Source organism: Apium graveolens, chromosome 4, assembly GCF_009905375.1.
Source record: "Apium graveolens cultivar Ventura chromosome 4, ASM990537v1, whole genome shotgun sequence".
In the NCBI taxonomy this organism is placed as follows: Eukaryota; Viridiplantae; Streptophyta; class Magnoliopsida; order Apiales; family Apiaceae; genus Apium; species Apium graveolens.
In genome coordinates, this window is record NC_133650.1 from 237,412,609 (window position 1) to 237,422,352 (window position 9,744).

The following is a 9,744-nucleotide window of genomic DNA, read 5'->3' on the forward strand; positions in this document are numbered from 1 at the left end:
ATTACTTTTCATTTTGATTTAATTTGATCATTAATTTGAAAATTTGTATCAAATAAATTATCTGCCAATGATTAAACTGATACAAAATTTTAAATTTTTAATAACTAATTTGATACCAATTTTCAAATTAGTGACCAATTGAGTAAAGGGAAAAATAATGACCTATTTAATTTGGATGAAACGATGGTTTGATATTTTTCCCTATTACAAATACCGACAAATAAAAAGGACAGGGGCGAAGTAGACAGATATCTACAACACAATACACTTCGTGGGTTTGTTGTCTCCAACGGATCCGAAATGGTGACATCTCCGGTAGTAAACACATACCCTCTCGCCAGCTACACTTTCGGCGTCAAAGAGCCCAAAATGGAGAAAGACACCTCCGTCGCCGATCGTTTAGCTCGTATGAAAGTCAAGTTCGTACCTGTTCCTTTTCCCTCTTTTTATTCGTTTATTAATTCAATTCAACTACCACTATTATGAATTATGAGATTAATTCTTTTATTGATTCATCTTTCTTTCAAGTCTGTTACTTCCTGCTTCCATTTGTTATTTTTGTGGCTTTTGGTTTTCAAACCCTAGATTTTACTCATTTTACTTGTTTTCTTTTATAATTATTGAAATTGATGGATGTGTTGTGTGTGTCTGTGTGTTTTTTTTTTGTGTTTTGCAGTTATATGAAGGAGGGCATGAGGACTAGTGTCGAAGGAATATTAATGGTAGGTACTTTCGTGTGTTTTTTTTGTTTTTGGTGTATTGTAATTATGTGTGTCGGTGTTTTCTTATGGATGGAATTTAGTAGGAAATTGTGAGATTGAATCTTTATGTTAAATGAAAGGTGTTTTATTATAGGAATGGTGAACCGTTGAGGGGAATTATGAAATTAATGATGATAAATTGAGAAATAGGATGAATTGATCCTCTGTTGGGAACAATGAACACTTGGGAAAATTGTTACCATAGTCAAGTGAAAGTAACATATACAAAGTGAGATTACTCATTAGGATTGAAAGGGAAACAATCATATTTATGTCGTGAACTAGTGTATATTCAATGTGTTTGGTTGAATACTGTGAGCTGTCTGGTTGGAAGTAATGTAATTGGCTGGAAATGGAATCTGATTTTTACAAATATTAATAATTTTCATTCTCTCTTTCACTCTATTTTTTATTATTTCAAACTAGAGCTCAAATTCACTAGTTTGAGAATGAATTCTCACTTGGTCAATTCTCCTTCGTAATATCCCCCCCCCCAAAAAAAAAAAAAAATCCTCATCATAAAAAATGCAGTATCATTCTTTTTTTGTCACTCTTTTCTCTTCTTTCCATTTTAGCTAGCATTAAGTGATTCATATGTAGCTTTCATTCTTACAGGTTACTACTTAAGCCGACTACTGTGAGTTGATTATATATGTATGTAGTGCTCCACGTAGTGGAATTTTATTTAAATAGAAAAGAATGAAAAAATGATGTGTGCTTATTTGGCATTTATAGTCGGTTTTGACACTTGATGTTGTTTTTTCATCTGTGGACATGGCTCTTCTCCTTACCCAAGCTGAAAACATATGGGTAACTAGTATCTCTTTATATTTAGCTTCTATTCTTTCGTGGAACAGCCTAATTTTTTTAATGTTTTTTTTAAACTTTCTGGAGTTCTCCCGGAAAGGGTCGGCTCATCGATAGAATGAAGATAGAGATCCATATAGTTTACTAGAATAGTATAAGCATGCAAACAACCTACCAAATGGAACTACAAAATCTTATTTGTAATTCTAAAGTATTACAATGTGAATAGATTTTTGAATCACAAAGGCCGGTCTTGCTCAACCTCCTCGTGTTCAGTGATAGCTATGTCAATTACTGCTTTGTTGTCCTTTACTTCATTGTAATGTGATTTTTTTTTTTACAAAATGGAGAGGAAGGAATCCATTATGGCTAAAGATGCTAGTCCATTATGCTTATAAAGTAAAACAAAAAAGAGAGTTGGAAGTTTAAGTAGCTTTGTATTCATGATATTCCACGCTATTTAAAGCGTTAATGTATTTGAGTTTTGCAGGTACAAGAACATAATCATCCACATATACTTCTGCTGCAAATTGGGAACACTTTCTGCAAGCTTCCTGGTGGACGTCTAAAGCCAGGAGAGAATGGTGATAATTTAACCTTTTTAGATTTACATTACCTTTTACCATGTTTTTGTTAATGTTTTCTTTCTTCTAATACTACCACTCCTGGCTCTCTTGATATTTTAGAAATTGAAGGCTTAAAAAGAAAGCTTTCCAGCAAACTCGCTGCTACTTCACCTGGTATCCAACCTGAATGGCAGGTACTTCTTCCGACTCAATCTTAGCTCTGAACATAAGTTTACGAATAAAATTTTAATGGACAAATTTGTAATCATGCTCCAGAGCTTGTAGTCTTGTACTCGAGTTGTTTCTTTGCAAGTACAACAATGTGCTTTATTTTACAGGCTAATATTTTAGAATTACGTGCCAAGACGGCACGATGTAAAACATCAAAATTGTCAAGTTTCTTTTAAATATTTCACATTTTGTTAATAGCACTATTAAAATTTGTGTTTAGTTGCATGATGACTTCTCTTATTGTTTGTTTTGTGATTATAGATAGGTGAATGTGTGGCTACATGGTGGAGGCCAAACTTTGAGACAGTGATGTACCCATACTGCCCTCCCCACATAGCAAAACCCAAGGTGAAGTACATATAATAGTGCATATATAGTGTCTTCCGCATACATTTTAAAATATGGAAACCAAAATTTTTTTACGTTGGCACTCTTATCTGCTGTACAGGAATGTAAGAAGATTTTTCTTGTTCATCTGTCTGAGAGAGAGTACTTTGCAGTGCCAAAAAATTTAAAACTTCTTGCTGTTCCCTTGTTTGAACTCTATGATAATGTTCAGGTATGGTGATTTTGGCATTTCTCTGCATAGTCAATTTTGCATTTGATTCATATCCTAAATGCGAGAAGGCCGTGTACTTAAAGTTTACAATCATAGGGTCTACTTATTTCATTTGTGATCCCTATGTTTTAGAACATGTGATAATAGGGTTTAGGTAAACTTGTTCAACCGCCAAAATTAGTACCAAGACTATGGAGGTTTCGTTATGTGAAGTACATATAATACTGGGTAGTACATTGTGTTTCAAATTAGGTATTCCTCAAAATTGAATAATGGAGGATTTCTGATTCACATTAATTTTGGTTTTGTTGAGAATAATTCAAAATTATTTGAATTGTTTTTTTGAAATTTTGTTTGTTAGGTGTTTTTTAAATAATTAGTAGATAAGATAAGTTCTAGGTTATAGGAGTTTTTTATTTTTTTTAGGGTATAAAACCACACGTTGGTTATCAGGAATAATATAGAAGTATGCATCTCATTTTATTATCTAGTTCTCTATATTTTTCTCTCTTCTTTTTAATTAGTCTAAACATCAACGGTGGTATCATGAGTCTTATTGATCTTTAAGGGCCTCTGATATAATATAGTCATGTCTTCAAACCAAACACCAAATCTTTCTCCTCCATTTTTTAATGGTGAAAATTATCAAGTATGGGTTCTTAAGATGAAAACTCATTTAAAAGGTTTGGGTTTATGGACATGGTTTGAAAGTGAGAGGGAGATACAAACCTCTTACAAACAATCCTACCCTAAATCAAATCAAGCTTCACGAAGATGAGTCAAGCAAGGGTCTCAAGGGCTTTATCAATTATACATACGGGCGTGTCAGCGATTTTCACAAGAATCATTACTTGTGAAACAGGAGAAGAGGCTTGGGATAAGTTAAAAGAATTGTATGAAGGCAACGCAAAAATAAAGAGGATGCAAGTTTTAAATCTCAAAAGGGATTTTGAGACTTTAGCCATGAAAGAAAAAGACACTATACAAGATTATAATGATAATTTGATGGGTGTGGTTAATAAAATTGAAGAGAAGTTGTTTGTGAGTTTGCCCGAAAGGTTTGAGTCAAAGGTTTGAGTCAAAACTTTCATCTCTTAAAGATTCAAAAGATATAAGTGAACTATCTTTGTCCGAGCTAATTAATTCTCTGCAAGCCCAGGAACAAAGAACAGCGACGAGAAACAAGAGCTTTTTTGGCAAAAACTCAAAAGGAAAAAAATAAAATTTACTCAATGTGGTTATTGTAAGAAGAATGGGCATGAAGAAAAAGATTGTCGGAAAGTCTCAATGCTTTAAATGCAAGAGGTTGGGATATGTGCAAAAGTATTGTAGAGACAAGACGGAAGAAAGTGTTATAAGACACAAGTATTTGATGAACTATTTTGATATTGGAGAGAAGTGCTCCAATGTGTATGTTAGTGAACGGTGCATCAACATGAAATTGTGGAGAGAAGGACTCCTGAATGAAACTGTGGAGAGAAGTGCTCCAACAACAATGGTGATGGTGGGAAGTGCTTCATCATCAAATTAATTTTAGATTTTTGAATTTTGAATTATGGTGGAGTGTTGAGAATAATTTTAAATTATTTGAATTGTTTTTTTGAAATTTGTTGATTAGTTTTTAAGGTGTTTTTGAATAATTAGTAGATAAGATAAGTTTTAGGTTTTAGGAGTTTTTAGTTTTTTTTTAAGTGTATAAAATCACACGTTGGTTATCAGGAATAAGGAATAATATAGAAGTATGCATCTCATTTTATTCTCTAGTTCTCTATATTTTCTCTCTCTTCCTTTCTTAGTCTAAACACCAACAGGTTTCATATTTTAATGTATTAGTAATGGTAAAGACCGTATGTGCCATGTTATAGCATTGTAGTTCTGACTATATTGTTTATTTGCTTTTGCTTGCAGAGATATGGGCCTGTCATTTCCACCATTCCGCAGCAGTTGTCAAGATTCCAGTTTAGCATGATGCAGGCATAAACAAGGAGAGACCTTTAGAGCTCATACAGTGGTAGGACTTGTAGGAGAAATTTGAACTAGTAGGTGTGAAGGTCCTGAATTTGGCTGATGACTAAGCCTTTTTGATGTAGCCGGACCGTTTTTTTCTAGACATGGTAGTAAGAAAAAAGTCTCAGAAATGTGGAACTGTCTGTTGTCTGTCCTTTATTGGTACAAGGTATGTTGTGTCCTGCGAGCAGTATTGATTTCAATGTTGTGAGGTTTAAGTTATTACTTTCTGTTAACGTATGTACTTCCGACGTTATAGTATATGATTAGCTGATTCTTGTGTATGAATAATGGATTTACTTTTACAATCGATGAACTATTCCTGTTCTTTTGATATTTTTTACATGCTTTTGTACTTCTTTGTCATCTACTTATAGTAACAATATGCTTAGCTTTTAAAGTCTTGCACGGGGGTTCTGAAGGAGATACTATTGTTGTATAATATCACAAGTCATGCCCATATGTCTTGCAGATCTTTTGGATGACCTTTAAATTGAATGATTCATATCTAGAAATATTGAAAGTCAGACCGGGCATATAGGACACAAATGCATCATAATGAATTTGAGCAGCAAATGTTTGTTTTCGGACCTGCTTTACCCTTTTCTTGTGCTATTAGAATCCAGTTGATGGTAAATTAAATTTACATTTGTCTGCAACACCTGAAATTCTTATAGGCCATAGCAGACAAACAGAACACCAAGAAGATTTGGAGGGGGGGGGGTGTTTATAAAGATAATAATACATTTAAGACTGATACAATTCCACCCTCAACTTACCAAAGAGGGGGTTTGAAGAGCTCTGTTCTCCTGAGTCGTGCAATTCATGAATTTATTACTGACATGTATGAAAAGACCGTATTTTTTAGATATGGATTTATAATGTAATACATAAGAAAAGTTCTGATTGATGATGAAGAATGCAGCTAGTGAAGCAAAAAGGGTTAAGTTGTTCTGCAGCAGCACTATTAGAAGCTAATATAGCGGCAGGTGGAAGGACAGTAGATTAGAGTGAAATTCTACACCAAATACATGTACACAATGCTAATTAAGATATAGGTCTGAGTTCAAAATATTAGGTTACAACATCTGTTCAATAATTATCCTCCAAATGGTATATATGTACACAAATATACCAATATGCACACCATATAATAAATTAGCAAACCATCTTGCACACCTAGGAACAAATAAATTCAAATCAAAGAATTTACAAATGCAACTTCATTCTTCTTTAAATTAAAGTAGTTCCTGCCCTTTAAAAACATCCAAAGAGTTTCTTTGGACCGGTACCAGTAGCACGGTACTTGGCTGCCTTCTCTTCAGCCAACAACAAATCTTCCCCCTGCTTCGCTTCAATCATCGCCCTCTTTTCTTCTGCTGCCTTGTGGATTGCGGCTATTTTGTTCTTCAGTTGCTCAACATACACTGCTTTCTTCTTCTCTAGTTTCTCCTGCTCAATTATACTAGTATCAGAATTATATAAACTTGCATTATGACGACCATTCAATATAGTGGTACTTATTTCTTCACAAGTGTCACTGTTAGATTTGCTACATAATAATTTCCTTTAACTTAGGGCCATTATCAAACGAGAGAACTTATGTGAGTGAGAAATGTGAAAAAAGAGTTTGAATCCTATTTGCCATCACTTGTCAAGTTTGAAAACATCAAAAAGACGATAAGAAATGTAGAATTACCTCAATCTTTTTCAGATCAGCTTCTATGGTTGCTTTTCTGCTGTTCTCCCATGATCCCACCGCAGATAAATTCTTTTGAGCTCTGTTGATTAACATTAAGACTATGCTGTTACTACATAATTGATTGCCATAGTATTCATAAACCATATATTTATGTTCTTATTATAGTAACATGATAAGAATACAAAATATGCAAACAAACTACTCCTGCTATATATAGTACTATTATTGATTATGTTCTTATTATAGTAACATGATAAGAATACAAAATATGCAAACAAACTACTCCTGCTATATATAGTACTATTATTGAGGTAAGCTATATACAAAAAGCTGTTTGAAAAGTAGAAGTTTTTACTTGTTTTCTGCTTTGGATTTCTCACTTTCTTCCCATGCTCTGATCAAGGACAACCTCTTCTCTGTAGCAACGCGCTCAAGCACCTTGTCTGTTGAATACGTATTTGTGTATACTTGTGAGGATTCGAGTCAGGATATAAATTTAAAACAAAATCTTGTTTAACCTATTTCACCTCTGTTAACAGAACCACCCTCAGCAGCCTTTTCCGCAACAGGCTCAGGTGTCTCTACCATAAGCACAAAACTTACAGATTAGATTAAGTAATAGGTGGGAATTCATAAAGTAGGGCTCAAAATTAGGTTATGAGGTAAGTCGACAACCTAACATACATAATTTTCTGAATTATTCATCTTTCACGACATGGTAATTGTTAAGCAGTGTTTAGTATGTATATCATGGCTATGCGTAGCTTACGGTAATAGGATATAGCCTAATCATACATAAAAGTAAAAGCATGATATACATATTAAACCTCTTAACATGTATAAATCTGTAATTTAGACTTGATCAAGTAACAAAATAAGGCAAAAATTGTTAAAAGCAGTGGCAGTTCCACATATGAATTTCTAATGAATTAATCATGTAGGGTAACAAGATACATCCATGAATATTTGTAATCATATGTATGAATAAAAAATAAAACAATCAATTAGAAATTAGAACCAACAATCCAGAGACTAATATACTTTACAGAACAGTAAAACAGGTATAGTGAGCAGGAGGAGGGAGTAAGATGTTACTTTGGACGATTGCTAGAGCTTTAGATTCATCGGGTTTATCCTCGGGTGGAGGAGTGACAGGAACAATAGCTTTGTCTTGTGTAGTTTCAGTAACAGGAGCTGGAGCTGGAGCAACCACAACCTCAGGAGTCTCACACTCAGGCTTGGTGGAATCTTCAACTTGTTGAGTCATTTCTTGGAAGGGTTGAGATGTAAAAAACAACAATTATTGAGGGAGGGGGGGGGATATAAATGAACCACACACAATGAAACAGAGCAAATGATAGAGATGGTGGTAGGGAAGGAAAGGATGATGATAGCAGGGAAAGATATTATGGTAGTTGCCTAGTAACTGTCATTTTGGAATTACTTGCTGCTCTTTATACTCTTTCTTTATACAAATTATAATCTCTTATTATAATAGAAATTTTGATAAATATTATTTAGTGAACATAAATCTACTATATTTATTGCACACCAAATAATTTATACTGTGCGCTGGAAATGAGCCGTCTATTTAACTCAAAAATCTAAATGACAGGTATTGTTTCTTGTATTATGAGGTATAAAATATGTATGAACATGACAAATTGACAACTACTGTTGGATTGTAATGGTAGTAAAGTATGCTTAATTTTAAATATTTATTAGTCTTGCTAATGATAAAAAAATAGTCAAGAGTTGCCTTGCCAGCTCATACTCCAACTGTGCCCTATAATTTGTTGGTGAACAATAAAACTAACTCGACTACTTAAGGAATTAAAGTCTAAAAAATTAGACAAGTTGATAATTGTTACGAGTACTAATTATATTTTAAACATAATTAGAATAAGTGAGGTTTGATGATATGATTTGGTAAGTAATTTATTTGAAGAAAAAATAAATGTGTGATGAGACCTATCAATTCGTTCGTGTCGTATATTTTCGTATTTCGTGTAATTGAATGCCAAATACAAAACCAACATATTTAGTATTCGTGTACATTCGTGTCCGTTTACTTTCATTTTGTATAGTTTCGTATCGTGTATGTCGGTATATATTAAATTTAATATTAATATAAATTAAGATATAAGATTTATAGGTAAAAAAATTATAAAATATATGAAAAATATATATTTAGATCTCAATTCTATACAATATAATGAAATCAAATAATATTTTAAAAATAAATATGCATACATTTATTATAATTTTACGTATATTTATAAAAAATATTAAAATTTAATTATAATATTTATTTATGTCATGTACTCGAATGTTAAATATAAAACCGACACTAAATCTCGATCGTACACTTTCGTATTCGTATACGTTCGTGTCGTGTACTAAAAATGCAAACACAAACACTAAATTTTTGTGTCGTTTCGTGCCGTGTAAGTCGTGTCGTGTCCAAAATTACAGGGTATAGTGACTAGTGAATCATAACACTAGTCGGAAGAGGAGTACATGTTGACACTCTGCATAAAATAAAATTAAAGTATGATAAAAATTGTAAAAGTAATATAAATATAATATTTATATATTCTACATATTTCTAGACATTAAAATTATTTAGGAATAAGTAATAATTATTAAAAATGTTCTTTAAAATATATGATTAGTAAGTATTCTTTTTAATTGTATCAAATATAATTTTAAAAAATTATTAATTTGAAAATTACTATGAAAAAAATTAATACAATATTTAAAATTTTCATAAAAAATTAAAAATTGGTGTAAAAGATTTATTATGGTATATTTTGGTTTTCCTTTTAAAAGTATAACTACAAATTATTCCTTATAATTGTATTAAAAATAAATTAAAAATGTTCTTAATTCAAAAATTATTTACCAACAAACGTCAATGGGATTCCAATATATTATTTTATAATTTTTACAAGAAAAATGAAAAAATGATCTACATATAATAAAATATAGTTACATTGCCTAAAATAAAATATATAAAACTTGAAGATTTCAAATTTAAAAAAATGTGATATTTTTATGAAAAAATATAATATTAATTAAATAAAAAATTGTATGAAGATATTATTTTAC

At 31.9% G+C, this 9,744-nt stretch overlaps 2 protein-coding genes across 2 annotated transcripts; one reads left to right on the forward strand and one right to left on the reverse strand.

Moving 5' to 3' along the window:
- Nucleotides 1-202: 202 nt before the first annotated feature.
- On the forward strand, nt 203-5,267 carry LOC141720705 (pre-mRNA cleavage factor Im 25 kDa subunit 2). Its single transcript, XM_074523280.1, has 7 exons — nt 203-419; nt 677-722; nt 2,059-2,152; nt 2,255-2,328; nt 2,627-2,713; nt 2,814-2,924; nt 4,833-5,267. The coding sequence occupies exons 1-7, from the start codon at nt 301-303 to the stop codon at nt 4,902-4,904; spliced, it is 603 nt and encodes a 200-aa protein (XP_074379381.1). The 5' UTR covers nt 203-300; the 3' UTR covers nt 4,905-5,267.
- A 696-nt stretch (nt 5,268-5,963) lies between these two features.
- LOC141720706 (remorin-like) lies at nt 5,964-7,984 on the reverse strand. Its single transcript, XM_074523281.1, has 5 exons — nt 7,729-7,984; nt 7,161-7,214; nt 6,989-7,076; nt 6,631-6,712; nt 5,964-6,383 (listed from the first exon to the last, which is right to left on the reverse strand). The coding sequence occupies exons 1-5, from the start codon at nt 7,898-7,900 to the stop codon at nt 6,189-6,191; spliced, it is 591 nt and encodes a 196-aa protein (XP_074379382.1). The 5' UTR covers nt 7,901-7,984; the 3' UTR covers nt 5,964-6,188.
- Nucleotides 7,985-9,744: the final 1,760 nt, after the last annotated feature.